This window comes from Ranitomeya imitator, chromosome 4 (genome assembly GCF_032444005.1).
Source record: "Ranitomeya imitator isolate aRanImi1 chromosome 4, aRanImi1.pri, whole genome shotgun sequence".
NCBI classification, from domain to species: Eukaryota; Metazoa; Chordata; class Amphibia; order Anura; family Dendrobatidae; genus Ranitomeya; species Ranitomeya imitator.
Window position 1 is genome coordinate 462,610,185 of NC_091285.1, and position 27,905 is coordinate 462,638,089.

The following is a 27,905-nucleotide window of genomic DNA, read 5'->3' on the forward strand; positions in this document are numbered from 1 at the left end:
GATTTTTTTGCATGGATCTTTGTCCTGCAATGTCCATTAGGGATTCTTATAAATATTTGTTTTGAGCATATTTATTGAAGTATTGCAATACCATAATCATTGACACTTGACTCATGTGTCTGGGTCCTAGGGGGCTCTACCTCTCTATGGGGTTGTTTGTTCATTGTTTTTAATGTTTTTAATGTATTGTTGTTGTGTGTTTTTTTGGACTCTAATAAATAATTCTAAATAAATAATACACTATGTATTGAGGGTGTTCCCCAGTTTATGGTATGTCTCTTTTTTCCTTGGCCTTATTGTGCATCTTGAAACAGCCACACTGCTAGTTTTCAGAGAGTCCTGTATTTCAGCTGATGTTACTTGTGGGTTTTTCTTTGCATCCCGAACAATTTTCTTGGCAGTTGTGGATGTAATTTTTGTTGGTCTACTTGACCATGGTTTTGTTTTCACAGAGCCCCTGGTTTTCCATTTGTTAATCACAGTTTGAACGCTGCTGACTAGCATTATCAATTCCTTTAATATCTTTTTGTATCCCTTTCCTGTTTTATACAGTTCAACTACCTTTTCCCATAGATCTGTTGACAATTCTTTTGCTTTCCCCATGACTCACATTAGTGGCTGGATGAAAGATGCAAGAGCCTGTCTGGATCCCAGAAACTCACTCAACTTTTATGCACACACTGATTACAAGCAAACAGGTCACAGGTGTGGATGTTATCTTTAGAAGCCGGTCAAACCCATTTGTGTCAACTTCTGTGCATGTTTTCAGGCCAAAATTACCAGGGTATGTACATTTTTGATCAGGGTCATTTGGATGTTTTGGGTTGTCATTATGATTTAAAAAGAGAAAACACTGTAGTTTGACAATTTTCATTTTCTCTGAAAAAAAGGCTAAAAAAGCAAAAATTTTGCTGGGGTATGTAAATGTTTGCGCACTACTGTATTGATCCATATACCAGGGTCTGTATTACATGAGACATAACATTATAGTGTATAATAGCCCACAATCCAAATGATGTTGCTGGATTGAAATGTTCACTAGTAGTGTTGAAGTGGGAGCATGGGGCCCACCAGTAAGCCTGACTTTGCGACACACTGTTCAACTTTTATATATTAAAATGGGCCCAACAGGAGATTTACCATGTCCCCCGTCATCCAGTCACTAGTACATTGAAACTCATAGGGTCACCAGCACGCTATACCAATATAATATTAAATCTGAAATTATAATACAAAACCAATCTCTCATTCTACAAATAACTTCCAGTTCCAATTCTCACCTCTCTCACTTTCTCAAGTGCAAGTGTTACGATATATGAAATGACAATCCACTCTTGAAGTGAAGGCCATCTCTCCATCTTCACCAAAATAATGTAATTGAATAACATTAAATATGCTAAGTAGGAAATCTATGAAGAAAAAACACATTTATTATCTTTCATATTACAGTTTTTGTGGTAAATATCGACATATATTAGTTTGTTTAAATGGATTTAAAGCTTTATTAAGTGACGTGGATGAGTGTACCATGATTTGAAATATAAATGCCTTTGTGTGAGAAGATGAAATATTGAAATGTAATGTCTTGTTAATAATGTATAAAGTCTAATTGATCTCCTTTGTGATGCAGTGGTGCAAAAAAGGTGCACGGGAAAACATAACATTATTTGTTGTGTCCTTGATGTGTAATCCCCCTTTAAGATGATTTACAAAGCATTACTGAAAAGGTCATAGGGCTTAACACAGTGATCACATCTGAAGTGAACTCTCATCTGAATTAAGAAATAGTCACACTGAAGAATTTCTTCAATATTGCCGACTCAAGCATATAATGTATCATGCACCATCTACAACAAGTGGGATACTTCTCCTAATAACACATGTGCTTCATTTGCAAATCTATGTTTGTGATGATGCACTTAAATTGCTAGGGTAAGTTCACACTGGGCATTTTATGCTGCTTTTTTCTGCTGCAAAACCTGATTTCTCGGCAGCAAAGAAGCTACGGCAAAAACGCAGGTTTAGATGCGTTTTTGCCACTTTTTTTGAGTGGATTAGGTGTGGTTTTGGTGCGTTTTTTTGGTGTGCTTTTGGTGCGTTTTTGTGTCTCTTTGTCCATGCTAATGTCCATTGACTTTTCTGCAGAAAAAACGCTGCCAATAATGATACCTGCATTTTTGCTGCATTTTAGGTAGCATTTTTTCAACACCCATTCAAGGCAATGGGTGAAAAACGCTGCAAAAATGCTGAAAGAAGTGACGTGCTCTATGTCCAAAAAAAGCAGCAAAGCACAAAATCCTGAGGACACAAAAAACAATGTATGTGCATAAGATTTCTGAAATCTCATAGGCTTTGCTGGTACTGTAAAAATCAGCTGAAAATTAGCATAAAAAATGCAGCAAAAGAAAAAAGCAAAAACGTCCTGTGTTAACTTACCCTTACACCCCTGTGAAAAGCCGCTGACCCAGCCAATTTCCTATTTTGTACTGATGAGGGGGCAAATCCTCTGAAACAAATGTTTCTGGTTTGGCTACGTATTCAAAGTCATGTGGCAAGTCAGAGGTGTATCTAGGGTTTCTGACACCCGGGGCAAGAATTCATTTTGGCGCCCCCCCCCCCAGGACATATGCGATTTGCACACTTAGTCATGTACCGACGAGCCTCTCTCCCTAATGCTCTCAATGTTCAGTGAAAAACTGAGAGAAGAAGAAGAGAAGCTCGTTGTCACAGGACCATAAGTATGAAAATCGCATATGAGTGAAGTGTCCATGTGACGACTACTGGAACCTGCAGAGCTGAATCCTGACATTGCAGACTTCTGAATTCTCACAACTAATGCACTGCCCACTTTTAGGATTCTCCCTTGGTGGTGGACAGTTATGTCAGCACTAGCATGCGATATGTATACTTCTGACCACATTCCGACTAGACATGCCCGGCCTCGCTCAGTTCATTTTCATAGAGAGGCCACACATGTCTAGTCAGCACGTGACTACATATATGTAAATCGCCAGCACGAGAGAATCCTGACAGCGTGCAGTGCGCACTGTGAGAACTCAGAAGTCTGCAGTCACAAAGAATGACTGCAGACTCATTACAAACCTGGACATCCCCTTTAAAGCTCCTAGCATAAAAAAACATGAGTTAGTTAGCATCACACATAACATTTACATCCAGGTACCTTTAGTAACACAAAATCCAGACTCATTGTGTGACCCTTACCAATTACCTGGTCACTACGTTTACCTCCAAATATGACAATATATAAACATGAGAAACAAACGGAGTTTAGTTAAAAGTTGTACAAAAAAACTTTAATAGTGACAATACAAAAATTAACATATAAAAAACATACAAACAATATGAACAGATGTGTTGAATAGACACCTAAAAGGTAGAGCGTGCCGCATATCTAGTATATCCAGACTCAACTATGTATGCGGTAACTGGTGAGGGACACATACTTATTCTACAACTCCCAAAGGTCAAAAAACCCCTCCTGAAGTTCCATCATAGCTCTAATGAAGTAAATAGAGCGCTGTCCATTATACCCGTCTCCATGCAAGTGCACCATAAACTCAAGTATAATAACCAGTGCGTACAATAAAAAGGGGGGAAGGGGAGAAAGAAGGAGAGTAAAAATATATCCTCACCGCATGCAGCACTGCTCACTGAATGTCCCCGACGTGCATTTCGCCGCTTCTCAGCCCTGCTTTTTCCATACTGGCCCCCCTCTTCACACTGTCCTCTCACACTGTGTCCTCCCTATAGGTCCCAGTATTTATACTGTACTTTCATCACACTCCCCCTCCTTGGTATACTGTCCCCTCCTGGCTGTGCCCTTACACTGTCCCTCCATGCTACGCCCCCACTACTCAGTTTCTATTCTGTGCCCACTCACTTTTCTCCCCCCATACTGTCTCCTCACACTATTCCCCTCCCTCCTCATACTGTCTCTTCTCACATTCCTCCTGTTCACCATACTGTCTCCTCATATATTTACCCCCTCACTTTCTATACTGCCTGCTCACCTGACTCCCCATACTGTGTCTGCACACATCCCATCACCCTCATACATGTTTCCTCACACATGCCCTCATTCCCCGGTACTGTTTCCTCATATATGCCCCCCATCTCACCCCCTTTGCTCTTCATTTTGTGTCCTCAAATCTCCCCCACACATTAAATCTCCCATCCCCACTCCAATTCTGCCCACACAATAAATCCCCCCATTTCCCACACAGCCCCTCATCACCCCAATATGCTCATCCCCCCACAGCCCCTCATCAACCCCATCTCCCCCTCATCACCCCCACACAGCCCCTTATCATCCCCTCATTCCCCACACAGCCCCTCATCACTCCCTCATTCCCCACACAGGCCCCCATCATCCCCCCATTCCCCATACAGCCCCCCCATTCCCCCAGGCCCTCATCACCCCCCATTCCCCACAGGCCCTCATCATCCCCATACAGACCCTCATCATCCCCAAATTCTCCACAGAGCCCCTCATCATCCCCCCATTCCCCACACAAGCCCTCATCATCACCCACACAGCCTCTCATCCCCCCATTCCCCACAAGCCCCCCATCACCCCCATACAGCCCCTCATCACCCCCTTCACCCCCAAAGCCCCTCATTATCGCCCCTTCTCCCCACACAGCCCCTCATAATCCCCCCACTCCCCACACAGCCCCTCATCATCCCCTCATTCCCCACACAGCCTCTTATCATCCACTACACAGCCCCCCATCATTATCCCCCCATTCCCCACACAGCCTCTTATCATCCACTACACAGCCCCTCATCATCCTCCCATTCCCCACACAGCACCTCATTATCCCTCCATTCTCCACACAGCCTCTCATCATCCAGTACACTGCCCTTCATCACCCCCCTATTCCCCACACACCTCGGTAATCTCCTCACACGGCTCCATGCGGCAGACCCTCAGTCCTCTAGCAGCCTCAGCAGCTTCCTGCTATGGTGTCTTCACTGGAGTGGACTGAAGGAGGCCCCAACCCTTCCGGTGACATCATTACCTCCCGAAATCACCTCCATTCTAGTCACTGCAGTCAGATCTGCAATTGTACTCGTGTCTGTAAGATACGAGTACAATTGAATACTGGGAGCCGGCGCGCTGCAGCTTCTCTGTGCTGGCTGTCAGCTTGACAGTCGGCACAGAGAACAGCTGACTCCCAGTCCGGGGGGCGGCAAAATGCAGCTGCCATGGGAGACACTGCGGACCGCTGCATTAGGCGGCCCGACTGCGCCCCCCTGCTAGCTGTGTCCGGGGCATATGCCCCGGCTGCCCCCCTAGATACGCCACTGTGGCAAGGCACTTTAACTCCTTGGTGCAAATGGATGCAACTGTATGTTTGCACTGAAGTCCACTTGTTTTGGAGGAGACCTCCCTTTACCTGCTTTAAGTTCTGGTTATGTTACATAGTTGGCATTTTTCTTTAACAGCAGTGAGCAGAGCTGAGTTCCGATCGTTGCTGTTAACCATTTGACAGCAACAAATCTTTGACAGCAATATTTAAATTGCCCCCTCCCATGCACCAAAATTGTGGGGCACAGATGGATTATGACGGCATTCAGTGGTCTGCTCAAAGCTTCCATCTTGGTACCTCGGTGCTTCCTGAGCTTCATAGGAGATTCAGACTAAGGGCTCATACTCATTTGCGAGAAAAACGGACAAGTGCAATTCAATAAAAAAATCAGATTCCACGCTTCCTAATGTTGTTCTATGATTCCCTGCTCCTCTTCTATTTTTCCTCAGCTCAGATTGGACTGAGAAAAGATTTGCAGTGCGCCGTGATTGTCCTTGTATATCGGACAAGACTCGGCAATGCAAGTCAATGGTGCGAGAAAAAAAATCGCACAGCACACGGATCATATATGTACCGTATAATTTTTACACACACATCTCCTATAAAACCCGGCATTTCATCAGCCGAGTACAGTAAAATCACAGCGTAACAAGTCAGAATAGAATAGAAAGCACAGCTCAGTGTCTCTGCTGGCTGCAAGGCTGAATGCTCGAATCATGCCACCATTCAGCATGGCAACTAGATATAGCAAAGCTAGACTCGTCAAGGGACAAATTAACTATCTTCTCACTGGAGAGGTGAGGAATATGTTTTTTTCTTTTACAGGAGATATGGGCATCAGAGGAATATCTTTACATTGGACTGGTGAAGGATATGGTTATTATTTTTGGTGTTTAACAGGGAACATCCGCTTCAGTGGATTAGGCGTAAGGGTGAGTATAACTTTTTTTTATTTAAAATAAAGGTGTTCGTGTCTTTATTTCATTGTACTCCCATGACACCTGTCTGACTTTTCAGGAACAATATCAAACCAGTTTTATTCATGCTGATGGGTTTTGAGCCCTTATACCACATACTGCAATGCAGTGGAATACTATGGGGAGTAAAAAATAAAGTGAAAAATGATAAGTTTTCAAAACTATAAAAAAAAATTACGAAAATGTTAAAATTCAAATCACTCCCCTTTTCCCCCTATTAAAAAAAGAAATTGGAAAAACAAATATAAGCATATTTGGCATCACCAAATATGTTTGGTGAAGAGAAAATTGTCATAAAAGTCTGATTTTTTAAAATGTAGAATTATTAATCCATATGGATTATGCAATAAAGAGAAATAAAATCAGAAAGCCAAGATGTGTTTTTTTTGTTGGTTACCACATCTCCATAAATGAGCAATAAAATCAATCAAAACGTCATATGTACCCCAAATTGGAATCAATAAAGCATTAAAGTCACTATGGAAAGAACACGGTTCTCTGAACAGAAAAGTAAAAAACATTATGGGTTTTGGAAAATGGCGACACATATAAAAATGTTTTGGTATGTTTTTAAACAAGCTTCTGAATATTTTTTTACCACGTAAATAAAAAATCTATGCAAGTTTGAAATCACCGTAATTACCGTATATACTCAAGTATAAGGCCGACTTCACACTTGCGAGTTTTACGGACGTAAGAGCGCAGAAACTACGTCCGTAAAACTCGCAAAACATACGGCACAATTATTCTCTATGCCCCTGCTCCTATCTGCCGTATTAAACTGATCAGTATTATACGGCTTTCTACGGCCGTAGAAAACCGCAGCAATATTTTAACCCCTTCAGATGGATTTACATCGTTGGACTTTACAGATCTGCGGAAGGTAAGGATATTGTTGGTTTATTATGTTTTTTTTGTTACAGAACGAGGGTCTTCAGTGATTGGAATGGGCGTTCAATAAAATATTAAAACAACCTTTGTTTTTATTTCATTAAAATAATGTTTAATATTGTGTTTGTGTATTTTTTTAACCCTTTACTAGTATTGGATTAATAATGGATAGGTGTCATAATTGACGCCTCTCCATTATTAATCTGGCTTAATGTCACCTTACAATAGCAAGGTGACATTAACCCTTCATTACCCCATATCCCACCGCTACACGGGAATGGGAAGAGAGTGGCCAAGTGCCAGAATAGGCGCATCTTCCAGATGTGCCTTTTCTGGGGTGGCTAGGGGTAGGTGTTTTTAGCCAGGGGGGGACAATAACCATGGACCCTCTCCAGGCTATTAATATCTGCCCTCAGTCACTGGCTTTACCACTCTGGCGGAGAAAATTGTGCGGGAGCCCACGCCAATTTTTTCCGCCATTTAACCCCTTAATTTACTAGCTAGAACGGCCAAATTTAGCATATACACACTACTAACATTAGTAGTGTGGAATATGCAAAAAAATGGTGATATGAGATGGTTTACTGTATGTAAACCATGTCTCATATCATGTCGGGTTTAGGAAGGAGAAAGCAAAAGCCGGTAATTGAATTACCGGCTTTCTGCTATATCGCGCTGGATGAAATATTAATATATATACATATATGTGTCTACTGACATATATATATATATATATATATATATATATATATATATATATATATATAGACAGTATATATATATATATATATTTTTTTTTTTTAACACATGGATCCCTTGTATATCCGTATGTCGGTTTTGCAAGCCTGCGATAAAAACACGCAGTACGGATGACATACGGATTACATGAGGAGGATGCCATGCGCAAAAAACGCTGAAACACCCTGCCTACGGAGGAGCTACGGACCACTATTTTCGGGACTTTTCAGCGTATTATGGCCGTAATATACGGACCGTATTTTCATACGCTGAGTGTGAAGCCGGCCTAAGTCAAAATTTTCAGCCCACTTTTTTGGGTAGAAAGTAACCCTCTCGGCTTATACTCGAGTCATACCCTTTGGTCGGCAGGGGAGGGGGAGGCGAGCTGTGTAATAATACTCACCTGCTCCTGGCGCGGTCCCTGCACGTCCCTGGTTCCCCGGCACCGGCAGCTTCTTCCTGTAGTGAGCGGTCACATGGTACCGCTCATTACAGTAATTAATATGTACCCCACTCCACTCCCATAGGAGCAGAGCCGCATATTCATTACTGTAATGAGCGGTACCATGTGACCGCTCACTACAGGAAGAAGCTGCCGGCGCTTGGGAACAGAAGTGCAGGGACCGCGCCAGGAGCAAGTGAGTATAACGCAGTGTGTGATATTCACTTGCTCCCCATTCCACCATCGGCGCCTCAGCGTCTTCCGCGTCCTCTGCAGTGACGCTCTGATCAGAGAGGGCGATGAGGCAATTAGTGCGCGCCGCCCTCTGCCTGAATGTCAGTGCAGAGGACGGGTAAGACACAGCGGCGGGCGGCGGTGGAACGGGGAGCAGGTGAATATAGCAAGTGCCGGGGGCCTGAGAGGTGAGTATGTAATTTTTTATTATTTTAATCGCAGCAACAGCATATGGGGCAAATGTCTGTATGGAGCATCTCATGGGGCCATGTGCAGCGTTATATGGGGTAAATATCTGTATGGAGCATCTTATGGGGCCATGTGCAGCATAATATGGGGCAAATATCTGTATGGAGCATCTTATGGGGCCATGTGCAGCAATATATGGGGCAAATATCTGTATCGGGCCATGCGCAGCATTATATGGGGAAAATATCTGTATGGAGCATCTTATGGGGCCATGTGCAGCATTATATGGGGCAAATATCTGTATGGGGCCATTTGCAGCATTATATGGGCAAATATCTGTGTGGAGCATCTTATGGGGCCATGTGCAGCATTATATGGGGCAAATATCTGTATGGGGCCATGTGCAGCATTATATGGGGAAAATATCTGTAAGGAGCATCTTATGGGGCTATGTGCAGCATTATATGGGGAAAATATCTGTATGGGGCCATGTGCAGCATTATATGGGGCAAATATCTGTATGGAGCATCTTATGGGGCCATAATCCTCATTTGTGGAGCATTATATGAGGCATATTTTAATATGGAGCATCTTATGGAGCCCATCATAAACTGTATGGAGCATTATATGGGGCGTATTTTGTATGGAGCATCTTATGGGGTCCATCATGAACTGTATGGAGCATTATATGGGGCTCCTGATTCAATATTGATATTCAAAAACACTTAAACTACTGATGTCTCAATTAATTTTACTTTTATTGGTATCTATTTTTATTTTTGAAATTTACCAGTAGCTGCTGCATTTTCCACCCTTGGCTTATACTCGAGTCATTAAGTCTTCCCAGTTTTTTGTGGCAAAATTAGGGGGTTCGGCTTATACACAGGTCGGCTTATACTCGAGTATATACGGTATACTCACCTGAAGAATCAAGTTTATTGTCATTTTTACCATTCAGTGTATAACAATACAACAATGGCATTTTTTTTTCACAATTTCATACCACCATTTTTTCAAAACTACAACTTGCCAACAAAAAATAAAAAAATGATGGGGCTGATTCATCAAAGCTTTTATCCCAGAAATGTGGCATAAAAGCTTTGAAAAGTCTCAAACTTTTTCTGCAACATATAGTTGCTCAAAAAATTTGTGACGTTTGGTGTTTTTACACCTGTTTAAATCAGATTTGTCAAAATTGGCAAAGCTGGGCAGAAGCCAGGGCAGAACAGGGCATGGCCACGTCCAATTCATCAAAGTCCTAGACTGGAGGAACATTGGCGCGGTTGACGGTGCACGCCACTCAGATGATGCCCCGAATTCATTAAATGGCATGAACCTGTTAATGAATTCAGCGCTTTGTATTACAGTGAGTGTGTGCTATGCAAATCTTTATTAATCATCCTGTTATGGCTTTGACAGAGGAGGAAGAAAAAGTGCAAACATAAAAATGCTAATTGGCAGTGGAGGACAAAAAAAGTCATTACTGACTTTTAGGATTTCGATTTCCACCAGGTGGCACTAGAGTCCCTGTTCTCTTTTTATGTGAAGAGACTATTTGTGAAAGGGAACCTGTCAAGTCAGAAAATACTATTTACCTGCCGATATAGGTTCATCTGTAGGTAAAAAGTGTTAAAATGCTGCTTGCTAATGGTGCGGATTCCAGGAGAAAATTAACTTATTTTTTCCAGAGAGCTGCTGGGGGAGTGCATGGTGCAGCTACAGTCACCTCTCACAACACCACTCACTTAACTGTCACGGATGGCTGTAAACAGCACATGTCACAACTCTGTTGTCGAGTGTCCTGGGACCAGGGGCTCTTTCCCTGTCCCTAACAGTAGGGGAGCCATAGCTCACTCTGTTCCCCAGATTACTTCTGATAGTGAAGACGCCAGGGCTATGTACCTTGCCTTAGCTCCTGAACCAACCCTCTGTCTGTACCCTTCCCCCACCCAGGGAAGGGGATAGTAGTATTGTACAGTAATACACCAACCAAACTAACAAGCTAATACAAACAGGTGTGATGCAGTGACCCATTCTGCAAGTAGGGGGCGCTGTATGTGCTCCTCAGGATACGCATGGAGGCATAACTGTAATGGCGATAATGAGATAGTGACTGGCATTATTGTAAATGGCTGGTATGTATCGCAGAGGGAGTCTGCGCTGTAAGCCAGTAATGTTGTTGTTCTGAGACCTGTAGTCCCACAAGTGTTTGTATAGTTGTAAAGGGAGGCTTGCAAGGTTAGTTGGAGAGCTGGGCGTGTCTGACTAACCACATATAAACATAAGGATGAATGACCTCGGAGAGATCAAAACATCCAACACCGCGGAGACACCATCAAGTGTTTCTCAACGCAGTGATTCAGAACACTGCCCCCATCCCTTAAGGGAAATATGCAAATGCATGTAGAAAAGCAGCGGAGACACCATCACGTGTTTCTCAACACAAGCAATAAATAGCCAGGTCTTTCACCGGGAAGGAACAACCACGGGAAGGGCAGCATCCAAAAAGGAAAACACGTGATGGTGTCTCCGTGGCTTTTCTACATGCATTTGCATATTTCCCATAAGGGATGGGAGCAGTATTCTGGATCACTGCGTTGAGAAACACGTGATGGTGTCTCCACGGTGTTGGATGCTTTGATCTCCCCGAGGTCATTCATCCTTGTTTATATTCCTTTTACTAGGCACTGCTCCTAATAGCCAGTTTCCTACTCCACATTGATGAGGGGCAAATACCCCGAAACAGTTGTCTGTGGATGGATACCATGTTTTGGCATAGGTAGTTGTCCTTTTTGGATGCTGCCCTTCTCGTGGTTGTTCCTTCCCGGTGAAAGACCTAGCTATTTATTGCTTGCGTTGAGAAACACGTGATGGTGTCTCCGCTGCTTTTCTACATGCATCTGACTAACCACACACACCTCCCATCTATGGGAGTGGTTACAGTTACATAATGTGACCATGGTGGTCACATTGGGAGAGTGTTTGGATTTATTTGGTCTATGTGCAAGGTCCTGGAAGCCTATGTGTTGGAAGTGATATCTCCCTGAATAGCACGTGGAGGTGCTTTGGCACTGAAGGCTTGTGTGCTGGGCAGTCCTGGGAGTAGGATCGATTCCTGAATAGTGCACTGAGAGGCCTTGGATCTAAAGGCCTGTGTTGGAAGTTCCTGGGAGTAGGACTTCCTGAAGAGCACAACCTGTGTTGGAAGATCCTGGGAGTAGGACTTCCTGAATTGCGCATGGAGTGGCCATGTAAGCAGAGTCTGTGATGGCACTGCATTGGGGGAGCTACAGCCCGTCTGAGGATCTGGACTGTCAGGTGGACTGGTGAGCAAGGCATTGTCCGGGACGGTGATCCCAGTTCGGCAGCTTCCCTGAGAGAGAGAGTACTGACAGGAGTCAGCATGTGAAGCAGGAGCTCCTGGAAGGTAACCCAGAGTATGGGGAACTGTATGCACTGACGAGGGTCAGTAATGAACTGTGTGGTCTCCAACGGTAACTGGACAAAGTGAGGTCCGGCATGTTTAGAGAATGAGAACCAATGTCGTGTGCGCTATATGATTAGAGACATTGATACGGCGTACGGACACCCCCCGGGAACTAGTCAAGGAGGACTGGCGGGTGTAGTGTCTGAACTGTGAGATAAAGCCGTATATGAAGTATCTAAGTTAAAGCTGCAACTTAATGTCATCTGTTGGTGCCTATTGTGTTCCATGAAGTATATAGTGAACTGTGCATGACCCGATTTATGACTGCTAGTGTTGAGCGATACCGTCCGATACTTGAAAGTATCGGTATCGGATAGTATCGGCCGATACCCGAAAAATATCGGATATCGCCGATACCGATATCCGATACCAATACAAGTCAATGGGACATCAAGTATCGGAAGGTATTCTCATGGTTCCCAGGGTCTGAAGGAGAGGAAACTCTCCTTCAGGCCCTGGGATCCATAGGGATGTGTAAAATAAAGAATTAAAATAAAAAATATTGATATATTTACCTCTCCGGCGGCCCCTGAACTCAGCGCGGGTAACCGGCAGGCTTCTTTGTTCAAAATCAGCGCTTTTAGGACCTGAGAATCACGTCCCGGCTTCTGATTGGTCGCGGGCCGCCCATGTGACCGCCACGCGACCAATCACAAGCCGTGACGTCATTCGCAGGTCCTTAACGCGCTCATTTTTTAAAAATGAGCGCGGTAATGACTTTCAAAGACGTAGCGGCTTGTGATTGGTCGCGTGGCCGCGACCAATCACAAGCCGCTACGTCTTTGAAAGCCATTAACGCGCTCATTTTTAAAAATGAGCGCGTTAATAGCTTGCGGTGACGTCGCGGCTTGTGATTGGTCGCGTGGCCGCGACCAATCACAAGCCGCTACGTCTTTGAAAGTCATTAACGCGCTCATTTTTAAAAATGAGCGCGTTAATAGCTTGCGGTGACGTCGCGGCTTGTGATTGGTCGCGTGGCCGCGACCAATCACAAGCCGCTACGTCTTTGAAAGTCATTAACGTGCTCATTTTTAAAAATGAGCGCGTTAATAGCTTGCGGTGACGTCGCGGCTTGTGATTGGTCGCGTGGCCGCGACCAATCACAAGCCGCTACGTCTTTGAAAGTCATTAACGCGCTCATTTTTTAAAATGAGCGCGTTAATAGCTTGCGGTGACGTCGCAGCTTGTGATTGGTCGCGTGGCCGCGACCAATCACAAGCCGCTACGTCTTTGAAAGCCATTAACGCGCTCATTTTTAAAAAATGAGCGCGTTAAGGACCTGCGAATGACGTCGCGGCTTGTGATTGGTCGCGTGGCGGTCACATGGGCGGCCCGCGACCAATCAGAAGCCGGGACGTGATTCTCAGGTCCTAAAAGCGCTGATTTTGAACAACGAAGCCTGCCGGTTACCCGCGCTGAGTCCAGGGGCCGCCGGAGAGGTAAATATATTAATATTTTTTATTTTAATTCTTTATTTTACACATCTCTATGTATCCGATACCGTTACCCGATACCACAAAAGTATCGGATCTCGGTATCGGAATTCCGATACCGCAGGTATCGGCCGATACCCGATACTTGCGGTATCGGAATGCTCAACACTAATGACTGCATAATAAACCGCATGGACTGTTTAATAGAGAAAATCGTGCCTGTGTGACTGAATCCCGTTGCTAAGTGAGTGTCCCCCAACACATGCAGTAAGCGCTATCTCACACAGGGAAAATACCAATCATACAAATATAATCACACAAACAACAGAGGTAAACACTGGGTGAGTTGAAGATAGGTTAAATCCAAAGTAGTAGAAGAAGGGGAATTAGCACGCAAACAAAACCTAGCAGCAGTCTCTGATAAATCCACTAAAAGCATTCTCATACAACAACAAACCACCATCTCCTAACCATGTAGCATGAAGCTAGCTCTGGCAATGAGTACTTGCCAGGGCTCAGAATATATATGAGAGGGGAGTGGTCAGCAGAAAACAGCTGAGAGCCTTAATGCAGGAAAGCTTCCAAGAGCTCTCAACTGAGCAGATTAACCCTTGCACTGCTAAAACAAACCTGCACTTTTAATGTTAAGGTGAAGTGCTTCTAAAACAGTGCAGGAGTAGGAGAAATCAGACGCTGCGGTCTTCCGACTCCTCTCTGTCGCGATAATCCCGTGACAGCACACCTGCACAGAGCTAGCTGTCAATCAAAGTGCCGGAACATGCTTACAGCTGCCACTCATAGTACAGTTTGCAATGCTGTGAGCGGTGACTGTAATCGCTTTGTGAAAATCCCCATTGCTGGAATCTGGTATCTCAAATAATTTCAATTTCTCTCAGTACCACATTTTCAAAAAGGCAGCAAGGCAGTATAACAAAGCAGATTAACCCTATATCCGCAGGTAGATGATTACATTTTCTGAGGTGACAGGTTCCGTTTAAATAGGCAAGGCTGGGTTCTAATCAGGTTTGGGCTCTATGTTCAGTATAAAGGCTGTGAAATTCTCAGCATTCATATTTTTAACATTATTATCATTGGTTAAACACTTGGCAAAAGAGTGTCTTTAGGGCAAATTCCTGGTGTACATCCACATACCATTTTCCTGAATTGCATTGAATAAGAGTCAATTACACTTTTCAACAGTCAATAGTCTGAAAAAAGCATGTTATATGTTTTTATTTCAATCCGAGTCATTACCAAAAATTGAACCACCAAACATGCTCGAAAACAAGCCTGTATAGTAACATAGTAACATAGTTAGTAAGGCCGAAAAAAGACATTTGTCCATCCAGTTCAGCCTATATTCCATCATAATAAATCCCCAGATCTACGTCCTTCTACAGAACCTAATTGTATGATACAATATTGTTCTGCTAACTGTATACACAGTGTGTACCGATTTGGAATGGTTAGGGAGTTTGGTGGTTCTTTTAAGAATAAGTTATTGTATATATATTTACTTAAATTGATGAGTTATATTTTCTGACGGAAATATAACTCTTTATAATGAAGTGTAATAATTGAAAATAAATAATGTTATGTTACGTGCAAAAAAATTTTAATGCTTAGAATTCTGAATTGTAACAAATCACTTTTGTAAGCCTAATTTATAAATAAAAACCTAGGGGTCACAGTAATTAGTTATATGATTTGTGGGATTTTTGTTTGATTGCAGTACATCTAAACATTAAAAAGTTTTTTAAGACTAGAATTAAGGAAAAAGTAGAGGCGATAGTAGTAGGGATCTGTAATTGTGTTAGTAACCAGATGCAAACTTCCACCTTTTTGAGGTGGTTTGAAAAATGTCATACTCCACAACCCCCCAAAAAACAAACAACTAAATTGGTTAAAAGAAGTCCATATTACTTACTGTATAAAACCAGAATTTAACTATGGGAGCATTGTAGAATTCATAGATCTTTGTGCCAATAGGAATACTCCTTTGTTTTCTATGGCCGTTTTCTTCATCTCCTTTCCGAGAATTGGCATCAGCATTTCCATCCTAATGACAAATTTAGCAAACAAATATGTTTACAAAAAATTCAAAAATAATAAATGCAGGCATTGAAAGATGTATAAATTGAAAATGTACAGTGGCTTGTGAAAGTATTCCCCCACCCCCCTTGGCATTTTTCATGGTTGCTACCTGACAAACTGGAATTTCACTTTCACTTGCATCTGTTTATGTAAAGAACATTCCTAAAATTTGAATAGTTGGCTTTCTTTTTATTGTGAATTAAAAAAAGGACAAAATAGCTGAAAACTTAATTTTGCATACCTATTCACCCCCTAAAGTCAGTACTTCGTAGAACCTCCTTTTATGGATATTACAGCTACACGTCGCTTTGGATAACTCTTTATGAGCTTTCCACATCTTGCCACTGGGATTTTTGCCCATTCCTCATGGCAAAACTGCTCCAGCTCATAGATCGTAAGCTTGCGAGCAGGGCCCTCACTCCTCTTGGTAGCTGTTGATTTATGTGATTATTGTTATGCTGTAATGTATTTTATTGTCTGTACAAGTCCCCTCTAAAAATGTAAAGTGCTGCAGAATATGTTGGTGCTATAGAAATAAAATTATTATTATTATTCCAGCTTCTTCAAGTTAGATGGTTTCCTCTGGTGAACAACAATCTTCAAGTCTGACCACAGATTCTCAATTACATTAAGGTTTGGGCTTTGACTAGGCCACTCCAAACATTTACACATTTGCCCTTAAACCACATGAGTGTTGCTTTAGCCAGTATACTTTGGGTCATTGTCTTGTTGGAAGGTGAACCTCCTTCCCAGTTTCAAATCACTGACAGACTGAAACAGGTTTTGCTCAAGAATATCCATGTAGTCCGCACCATCCATCTTCCCCTCGACTCTGACCATTTTTCCTGTCCTTGCTGTCAAAAACCATCCCCACAGTATGATACTGCCACCACCATGTTCCGCTGTGGTGATGGTGTTCTTGAGGTGATGAGCGGTGCTGATTTTGCGATAGACATAGCGTTTACCTTGGTGACTGAAAAGTTATATTTTGGTCTCATCTGACCCCAGCAGCTTCCTCCATATGTTTGGGGAGTTTCCAATATGTCTTTTGCCAAACTCAAAACGAGCCTTACAATTTTTGTGCCTAAGTAATGGCTTTTTTTCTGCCCACTCTTCCATAAATGCCATCTCTATGGAGTGTACTGCTTATTGTGGTTGTATGTGCCGATAATCCAGTCTCTGATTGGGAACTCTGCAGCTTGTTCAGGGTTATCCTCATGGCGGCCCTCTCTTGGCAGGTTTTTTCTGGTATCATGTTCTTTCCGTTTAATGATAATAGATTTGATGGTGCTCCGGGGGATCATTGGAGATTGGGCTTTTTTTTACACCCAAACTCTGACCTTTACATGTCAACAACTTTGTCCCTGACTTGTTTAGAGTTCTACTTGGTCTTCATGTTTGGTTAGTGGTGCCTCTTGCTTAATGGTGTTGTAGCCTCTGTGGCTTTTCAGAAAGGTTATGTATTTTCTGACAGACCTTGTGACACTTAGATTGCACACAGGTGGACTTCCTTTCACTAAGCATGTCCCTTATGAAAGTAATTTCTGCAGGAATTTTTAGGGACTTTGTAACAAAAGGGGTGAATACATATGCACATGCCAATTTTTTGTTTTTTGATCCTATAAATTTAATTTATGTCCATCCAAGAAAACAGTAAAGCTGCACAGCCGCTATATATATCTCAGCTACAATAAGCGCGTGGTGGGATAGGAGAGCCCGATCCTCACAGCAGCGGTGCTCGCATGAAGACAAGCAACAAATCCATGACATATAGAAGAAAAATGCGGCAGCACTCACCGAAGGTTGCGTGGTCCGGATTCGTTATTAGAAACACTTACAGTGCAGATAACATGCTGACGGCACGGGGGAGCAGGAAAGAAGAGGAGGTGAGCAGGGAAAGACAACGGCCGTTTCGCGCCAACTGTAGCGCTTCAACGTGCCGTCAGCATGTTATCTGCACTGTAAGTGTTTCTAATAAAGAATCCGGACCACGCAACCTTCGGTGAGTGCTGCCGCATTTTTCATCTATATGTCATAAATTTAATTTATGCCTTGATTTTTCTCACTTCATTTCACCAACGTAGACTATTTAGTGCTGATGCATTACAGACAAATCAGATCACAAAAATATTTAAACCCAGGTTGTAATGTAACAAAATAGGTAAAAAGCCAAGGGGTGAATATTTTTGCTAACCACTATATAATGCTCAAAGCTTCAGTGTCCTAAATACATTAGGATATTTACAGTTACATAACATACAAAATGCTTTTCCTATAGGGGTATTCTAGCAAAAAGAAGTTATCACCTATTCACAAGATAGGTAATTACTTCACGTCTGTTGGTTTGACTGCTGTTACCTCTACCAATTACCAGAACCCATACCAATTTCTATGGACTCTGATTTGATCGGAGCTGCGGTGGAGCATGTACCAAGCATGGACTCCCTGCAATTTAGAAATTATCACCCAGTATCAACAAATTGAAATTGTTGTCCACCTTTGGAAATTTTTTTTACTTAAATGCATGGGGCATTTTAGCATTTGGGCATCGCAGCGCGGCCTGCCGATACAGTTAAACTCTGCAGCAGAGCAGGGGGACACTATCTCCCTGCACTGTTGCTCGGCAGCTGTGGGGCCGGTGAGCTGGAAGGAGCTTTGTAAAGGTCATGTAACAAGACCTTGATGGACAGTATCTTGACCCTAATGCAACAATCTCAGAGCAAGCATAACATCTACATTACTGCGTGAGATAGAGAATCAAGCAAAAATGTATATTACAAGAGTATAATACAAAATTTAATGGCCTCAATAGTGGTATGAATTTTTTCACAGGTCCCATATCAATTTTTGCTGTAAATTCATTTTCTGCGAGTAATCAACAGATAACATATTTCCAGTGATCCACAAATGGCAGTATAAGTAGGTTCTTACCATGTTATCATCTTCTTTCTCTTTTCCTTCTTCATATTCTTTTGAGGTATGAAATGAAAGATCATCATGGGACCGGAATTCCAGAAACAGAATGGTCGGTGGAAAAAGAATTCCTAATATTACCTGAAATCAAAGAAAAGTAGCAATAACTTGGCAGTCAAAGCAATACGGTTTAAGTCTCTCTTACTTAAGTTATAAAATTGTAAAGAATGCCAAGATTTTAAAAGGAAAGAGTAGCCCTGCCATGTTTTGTTTCTTCGGAGGAAGGGGATTTTTCCCTACTCTTAATAAGCTACCGTAAATAGAATAAATATCAATTGCACATTCGTTTTGAATGCAATCAAGATTTCTTTTATTGAAGTTCAAAAAATAAGAGCAACCTTTGAATGTCAATGCGTTTCAACCAACTCGGCCTTTTTCATGATAGTTGCACTCAGTAGGTATTCTCTTCTAGACTGGGATTTTTCTTCCATGGAGGTGCGATTTGTTAAGTCTGGAAGGTATAGATCATAAGATATCCTTGAGTAGGTTGATAAATGGGGAAAGCCTGTATTTCACATGTCCCTGACCGGGTGCTTGCTTAAATGTTTAAGTAAGCACCCGTCTGGGACATGTGAAATACAGACTTTCCAGATTCATCAACCTAATCAAGGATATCTCTTGAACTATACTTTCCAGATTTACCAAATCGCACCTCCAGTGAAGAAAAATCCTTGTCTAGAAGAGAATACCTACTGAGTGCAATTATCGTTAAAAAGGCCGAATTGGCCAAAATGTGTTGACATTCAAAGATTGCTCTTATTTTTTGAACTATAATAAAAGAAATCTTGTTTGCATTCAAAAGGAGTGTGAAATTGATATTTATTCTACATGGTCTACGAGGGATCTCACCAATCCCCTCAATTGGCACCTCCACTAGTGAAACTCAGAGTGCACGCCAATATATATTTTTCTTAATAAGCTATACACACCAACACAGAAGTAACATGAAGCATCTTATCTCCAATGCAACATTTTTAATGAGGACTGCCATGTACTTTGTGTTAGAAATAATTAATAATATTACAGTATGTAGCAGAGAGGCCTTTGTGCTACTGGGTGTGATTACTATTGCTACTTTCTCTGTCTACTTCTCTGCACAACAAGATTACGCTCCCACAATGAGCATTTGGTGAGTTTTTGATGATGCAGATTTTCTGCGCCTATTAGCTAAATTAGGTTACTTGCGTTTTTTCGTTGCATTTTTCAGTGCGTTTTTTTACATGTGTTTTTATTGCTGTGAGCTTAATCTCTTTTTCGGAAGTGATTTAAATTAAGCTTCTTTTCTTGCTTTTCATACTTTCTGGTGTTTGGCTTTCAGAAAACTTCATTGAGACAGTGTGTAGATTACATGCATTTCTGCTGCAGTGGAAACACTAAACCCATATGCGTTTTTTACCTGCGGATTTTCTGCATCTAATGCAATTCTATTGGGAAAATCTGCACAGAAAATTCAGTATACCCACAAGAGATAATGATATGCTTGCGGATTTGAAAAACAAAAAAGCGCAGGGGGTATGTATGAGATTTACATAAATCTCATCCACATTGCTGGAACTGTAAGATGCTGCGTACTGTTTTGCTCAGCGAAAATATGAGTGGTATCCCACAAAGTGGCCATCTCCATGGTATACCAGATGCATAGTGTGTTTCATGCAAATACTGTGACTCCTGTGTAAACTGTATGTTGTAACACATTGTGAGACCTGCTGACAGGCAGCACAAATAGGGTCAATCTTCCACACAGCGGACAGTTCATGTGACCCAGCTCTGCTTTGTGTACTGTCGATTCTGGAACAAACTCTCCTGGGCAGTCAGCCAATGACTGCAGCTAAAGGTACCGTCACACATAACGATATCGTTAACGATATCGTTGCTTTTTGTGACGTAGCAACGATATCGTTAACAAAATCGTTATGCGTGACAGCAACCAACGATCAGGCCCCTGCTGGGAGATCGTTGGTCGCTGGGGAAAGTCCAGAACTTTATTTCGTCGCTGGATCTCCCGCTGACATCGCTGAATCGGCGTGTGTGCCGCCGATTCAGCGATGTCTTCACTTGTAACCAGGGTAAACATCGGGTTACTAAGCGCAGGGCTGCGTTTAGTAACCCGATCTTTACCCTGGTTACCATTGTAAATGTAAAATAAAAACCACTACATACTTACATTCCGGTGTCTGGTCACGTCCCTCGCCTTCAGCTGAGCGCCGGCCGTAAAGCAAAGCACAGCGGTGACGTCACCGCTGTGCTTTACGGCCGGCGCTCAGTCAGTGCGGGAAGCTGAAGGCGAGGGACATGACCAGACATCGGAATGTAAGTATGTAGTGTTTTTTTTTACTTTTACAATGGTAACCAGGGTAAACATCGGGTTACTAAGCACAGCCCTGCGCTTAGTAACCCGATGTTTACCCTGGTTACCCGTGGACTTCGGGATCGTTGGTCGCTGGAGAGCTGTCTGTGTGACAGCTCTCCAGCGACCAAACAGCGACGCTGCAGCGATTGACATCGTTGTCTAGATCGCTGCAGCGTCGCTTAATGTGACGGTACCTTAAGAGTCATATGAGGCTTGGAGGAGCTAACTCCTGTGAGATTGTAAGAATTGAGTCATGCATAAGGGGTCAGCAAGTATGTGAAAGGAATAAGAAGAGGAAGGCAGATTCCAGGAAAAGGAAGTTTCTTCCCCTGACATCTGTGTCTAGAAGGGACCAATAAAAGAGGGTGAGCTGACAGCCATCATATTAGGAAGATTCCTATTGTACCTCTAGGAGGAAAAGCTATCTCAAACAGAAGCATAGCTTAGCGCTAAGGCCTCTTTCACACTTCAGTCTTTTGGCGTCAGTCTTAAACCGCCATTTTCCTCAAATAGCGGATCCGCCATTTTTTTGGCGGATCCGCTATTTTCCCATAGACATGCATTAGCGACGGATTGTGGCGGATGGTCGTCCGTTCCATCCGCCATGCAACGGATCCGTCGAAATTTGGCGGACGTCGTCTAGACACTGACGGACATTGTAGCGTTTTTTGTCTGGCGACGGATCCGTCGCGTCCGCCATTCCATAGAATGGCCACCTTATGGGCAACGGATCCGTCACGACCGTCATTTCGGTGGATCCGTCGCCCCAATCCGCTTTTTCAATTGCGCATGCTCCAAAAAGTAGATACTTTTCCCAGACAACCCCCAAGTAACTGATCCGTCAAAAAAACGGATCCGTTAGAACCATTTTCTCAACAATTGTGACGGATCCGTCAATCCGTCACTACGTCGGAGCTGACTGACGCCAAACAACTGAACTGTGAAAGAAGCCTAAGGAATAAATACACTGATTTAATGAAACAACTGTCCCACAGAGATCTGCATGTATGAGCCAATGTTCAACTTTGAGGGTAAATCTGAACACCAATTTCTTGCTGTTTGTAAATAATTACTTGCCCGATTATCATTAGTAAAGACTGTTCTCTTTATGTTCATACTGTTTCTTCATGATTGGGTATTAGTTGCACAAACCACCATAACCACCATCATTCTCTATTTAAAGAGGCAGCTACTGTGCAAATCATCACTCTCCACACTACCCATTCTAAAAGGCACAGATTTGGGCCCTATGTCCAGGAGCCCATCTCAAAAGGTCTGATATTCATCTGGTGCTAACTATTTCCCACTGTAATATCCATTTTCCTTTTATATATTGTGGAATTTTGTGTGTGTGTTATTGGGGAGGGAATGAGGCTCATCATCATGACAGAAAGATTGTCCACCATGAGCCACATTACGAGGGGCGATCCAAAAGTAATGATAATCGGTTATTTCTATTGCACACAGAAATTAAAATAAAATGTTTTCTTCTCTCTTAGGTACCCACTAGTCCAGGAAAAAAAAAATCACTTAAATAGACCACGATTCCCGGGAGCTACATTCATTTGAATATGAACTGCCGAGGAGTGAACATCAAAATGGAAAAAAACGAGCTCAGAGCTGTCATCAAATACCTCTGCTTGAAAAAAATGACTACCAAAGACATACACAGCGACTTGGTGGAAACATTGGGGGACTCTTCTCCTCCATATTCCACAGTTGCATGCTGGGCCAAGGAATTTAAGCTGGGAAGAACATCGACGGAAGATGAACATCGTGAAGGACGCCCATCCACGTCCCTCAATGAAGAAAACGTGAAAAAAGTTGAAGAAGTTGTATTGGCAGATCGAAGAGTGACTATCAGGCATGTAGCTGAGGTCACAAGGATCTCATATGGCAGTATTCAAAGAATCCTTGCAAAAGAATTGCATATGAGAAAGGTCTCCGCGCGTTGGGTGCCAAAAATGTTAACCGACGAGCAAAAGAAGAAACGAGTTGACATTTCAATAGCAAATCTCGAAAAGTTCCAAGCAGACAAGGAAAATTTTTTGTCACGTTTTTTGACCATGAACGAGACCTGGATCCACCACTTTGATCCCGAAACAAAACAACAATCGATGACGTTGAAACGAGCCGACGAACCAACGCTGAAGAAATTCAAAGTGTCAAGCTCAGCAGGGAAGGTTATGGCGTCCGTTTTTTGGGACGATGAAGGAATTATTATGGTGGACTATTTGGAGAAGGGAGCCACTATTACGGGCTCCTACTACGCAGAACAAATAAGAAGATTGTGGGAGGCTATCAAGGAGAAAAGGCGCGGCAAACTGCGGGCTGGAGTGCTGTTTCACCAAGATAACGCGCCGGCTCACAAAGCTGCAGTTGCCATGGCTACCATTTAAGAAGCGGGCTTTGAACTGGTGGAACACCCCCCATATTGGCCAGATCTAGCCCCCAGTGACTTCTTTCTCTTTCCTCGACTCAAGGAACACCTCCGGGGCAAGACATTTGATGACAATAGCGACGTGATAACCGCTGTTGGGGATTTTTTTGAGGGTCAAGATCAAGAATTTTTTTCTAAGGGAATTCTAAGTTTAGAAAAGAGATGGACTAAATGTATAGACTTGATAGGAGACTATGTAAAAAAATAAAATTTTTTTTTGACTATATTCATTGTGTTTAGTATTGATTATCAGTACTTTTGGATCGCCCCTCGTATAGACCACAAAGATCACAACCCTCTGCTGTGCACCACATGAGGTTAACACATATGCAGCATCAAACACTCAGCATATACGTGTTGTAGGACCTTAACCATATATGGAAAAAAGCATTTTATTGTGCATTTTACTTTTAGAAAATCCTCTAAAATTCATCTTAATTATACATATACAGTGGGGAAAATAATAATTTGATACACTGCCAATTTTGCAAGTTTTCCCACCTACAAAGAATGGAGAGGTCTGTAATTTTTATGGAAGGTAAACTTCAACTGTGAGAGAGAGAATCTTAAAAAAAATCCTGAAAATAACATTGTATGATTTTTACATAATTAATTTGCATTTTATTGCATGAAATATTTGATAAAATAGAAAAACGGAACTTAATATTTGGTACAGAAACCTTTGTTTGCAATTACAGATGTCAAACATTTCCTGTAGTTCTTGAACAAATTTACGCACACTGCAACAGGGATTTTGGCCCACTCCTCCATACAGATCTTCTCCAGATCTTTCAGGTTTCAGGGCTGTCACTGGACAATATTGAGTTTCAGCTCCCTCCAAATATTTTCTATTGGGTTCAGGTCTGGAGAATGACTAGGCCACTCCTGAACCTTGAAATGCTTCTTACAGAGCCACTCCTTAGGTGCCCTGGCTGCGTGTTTTGGGTCATTGTCATGCTGGAAGACCCAGCCATGACCCATCCTCAATGCTACTAAACCCATAGAGAAAGATCAAGTCCACACGGAAGGGAGCACCACAACCATATGTAAAAAATACAAAATATTTTATTAGTAAGCTTTTACAAAAAATAATGCAACACACAAAAATATACATCACACAGAAAAACGGATAAAAACATTAAAAGTGCAACAACTGCACAAATCTTGTACACAAGTCATATCCTAATATGATAATGTAGGAAACGAGTGACAACCCACATCCCCAACTACTCCAGCATGGTCATACAATACAATAGCAGCAGCTGCCAAGGCAAACAGGATCATGGGGTGCATTAAAAGAGGTCTGGATACACATGATGAGAGCATTATACTGCCTCTGTACAAATCCCTAGTTAGACCGCACATGGAGTACTGTGTCCAGTTTTGGACACCGGTGCTCAGGAAGGATATAATGGAACTAGAGAGAGTACAAAGGAGGGCAACAAAATTAATAAAGGGGATGGGAGAACTACAATACCCAGATAGATTAGCGAAATTAGGATTATTTAGTCTAGAAAAAAGACGACTGAGGGGCGATCTAATAACCATGTATAAGTATATAAGGGGACAATACAAATATCTCGCTGAGGATCTGTTTATACCAAGGAAGGTGACGGGCACAAGGGGGCATTCTTTGCATCTGGAGGAGAGAAGGTTTTTCCACCAACATAGAAGAGGATTCTTTACTGTTAGGGCAGTGAGAATCTGGAATTGCTTGCCTGTGGAGGTGGTGATGGCGAACTCAGTCGAGGGGTTCAAGAGAGGCCTGGATGTCTTCCTGGAGCAGAACAATATTGTATCATACAATTATTAGGTTCTGTAGAAGGACGTAGATCTGGGTATTTATTATGATGGAATATAGGCTGAACTGGATGGACAAATGTCTTTTTTCGGCCTTACTAACTATGTTACTATGTTACTATGTTACTAATATAATGTAGCAACAAGAACCTCTCTGACATATTCACGTCAGGAACAATGGCTAAAATTAGCCCATTTAACAACAAAATATACCCACTCGCTATAACATATAGTATCAGGAGAAAAAAGAGTTCTGCTAGGTATATGCATATAATAAAAAAATCAAAAGTTTATTTATAAATACACACAGATATTAGACAAACATTAAGACAGAAAAATTATGAGCACAAAGACAGTACACCAAGGTGGACAAGACCCACCCTAAAACCCTAGTACCTAAGCGCCAAAATCGGCTGTCAATAAGGTGCAATGTGCAAAAGATGCAGATAAGCACGTCTACCTATGAGTACCTCATCTTAAGTATAGCCCCCAATAGGGTGGTAATTATATTGTAAGGGGTAGACATACACTTACCAGGTGTAGGGGTAGGAGGGTCGGATGCAGGGTGTATAAAAAGCCCCCCGACGCGCGTTTCGTGTCCCTATAGAACGCTTTCTCAAGGGAGTACCGCAAGATCTGCTTGTAGGACCTTTTAAAGGTCAAAGGGTGAGTCACATGCAACTTATGGGCCAATCCAAGTGGTTAGAAGGCGGCGCATGCGCACCGCGAATCCCAGGTCCTGGCATTGCACTGGAGCGTCGCGCACTACTACGCACGCGCGGGGAACAAAGGGAATCCCCAGGCGTGCGAGCTGGGCAGAGTGACGCGCCCGTGCATACCAGAGATCCCCGGCCGCGGCGCGCCTGCGCACAACCACTGAATCACCAATGTATGAAGCAAGGAGCACTATGTGAACTAGAAATTACCCGTGACACTAGTTATATTGCGCCACTTGTTCCTCCAATCAAGGAGGAATATAGAAGTCCCAATGAATATAACAATTACATAATACAACAGAAAGGCAAAAAGAGACACAACATGATTTAAGTATAATGCGGCTGTCCATTTTCAATGCGGTGCGGTTTGTATCTCTCCACAGCATTCCATAAATGTCCTCTATGAGGTACTTCAGTGTTGTGTTTGCTAATGACAGGTGTTATGAAGGCAATCCAGAAACACAGTGTGCTTAGCGATCAGAGCGCACACAGTGATCTGACAAATACCCAAAAATACAAGAACGAGCTCTGAGACGTGGAAACTCTGTAGACTGCACACCTGATCCTATCCTAAACACAACTAAAAGCGGCTGTGGATTGCGCCTAACAACTACCTAGGCAACTCGGCACAGCCTAAGAAACTAGCTAGCCTGAAGACAGAAAAATAGGCCTGACTTGCCCCAGAGAAATTCCCCAAAGGAAAAGGCAGCCCCCCACATATAATGACTGTGAGTAAGATGAAAAGACAAAACGTAGGGATGAAATAGATTCAGCAAAGTGGGGCCCGATATTCTAGGACAGAGCGAGGACAGTAAAGCGAACTTTGCAGTCTACAAAAAACCCTAAAGCAAAACCATGCAAAGGGGGCAAAAAAAAAAACACCGTGCCGAACTAACGGCACGGCGGTACACCCTTTGCGTCTCAGAGCTTCCAGCAAAACAAAAGACAAGCTGGACAGAAAAAAAGCAACAAAAAAACAAAAAGCACTTAGCTATACAGAGCAGCAGGTCACAGGAACAATCAGGAGAAGCTCAGATCCAACACTGAAACATTGACAAGGAGCAAGGATAGCAGCATAGGGCGGAGTTAAGTAATGAAGCAGTTAACGAGCTCACCAGAACACCTGAGGGAGGAAGCTCAGAAGCTGCAGTACCACTTGTGACCACAGGAGTGAATTCAGCCACAGAATTCACAACAGTACCCCCCCCTTGAGGAGGGGTCACCGAACCCTCACCAGAGCCCCCAGGCCGACCAGGATGAGCCGCATGAAAGGCACGAACAAGATCGGAAGCATGAACATCAGAGGCAAAAACCCAGGAATTATCTTCCTGAGCATAACCCTTCCATTTAACCAGATACTGGAGTTTCCGTCTAGAAACACGAGAATCCAAAATCTTCTCCACAATATACTCCAATTCCCCCTCCACCAAAACCGGGGCAGGAGGCTCAACAGATGGAACCATAGGTGCCACGTATCTCCGCAACAACGACCTATGGAATACACTATGTATGGAAAAGGAGTCTAGGAGGGTCAAACGAAAAGACACAGGATTGAGAACCTCAGAAATCCTATACGGACCAATAAAACGAGGTTTAAATTTAGGAGAGGAAACCTTCATAGGAATATGACGAGAAGATAACCAAACCAGATCCCCAACACGAAGTCGGGGACCCACACGGCGTCTGCGATTAGCGAAAAGTTGAGCTTTCTCCTGGGACAAGATCAAATTGTCCACTACCTGAGTCCAGATCTGCTGCAACCTATCCACCACAGAATCCACACCAGGACAGTCCGAAGAATCAACCTG

At 42.8% G+C, this 27,905-nt stretch overlaps 1 protein-coding gene across 1 annotated transcript in view; it reads right to left on the reverse strand.

Annotated features, from left to right (window-relative positions):
- The window catches only part of TRPM1 (transient receptor potential cation channel subfamily M member 1), a 308,504-nt gene that overhangs the window by 91,068 nt on the left and 189,531 nt on the right, over window positions 1-27,905 (reverse strand). The window contains exons 12-15 of the mRNA XM_069765815.1: window positions 18,750-18,872; window positions 18,190-18,207; window positions 15,652-15,783; window positions 1,281-1,409 (exon numbers count right to left, since the gene is read on the reverse strand). Of these exons, the coding sequence (XP_069621916.1) occupies window positions 1,281-1,409; window positions 15,652-15,783; window positions 18,190-18,207; window positions 18,750-18,872 (402 nt within the window). The remainder of the gene's footprint in view (window positions 1-1,280; window positions 1,410-15,651; window positions 15,784-18,189; window positions 18,208-18,749; window positions 18,873-27,905) is intronic.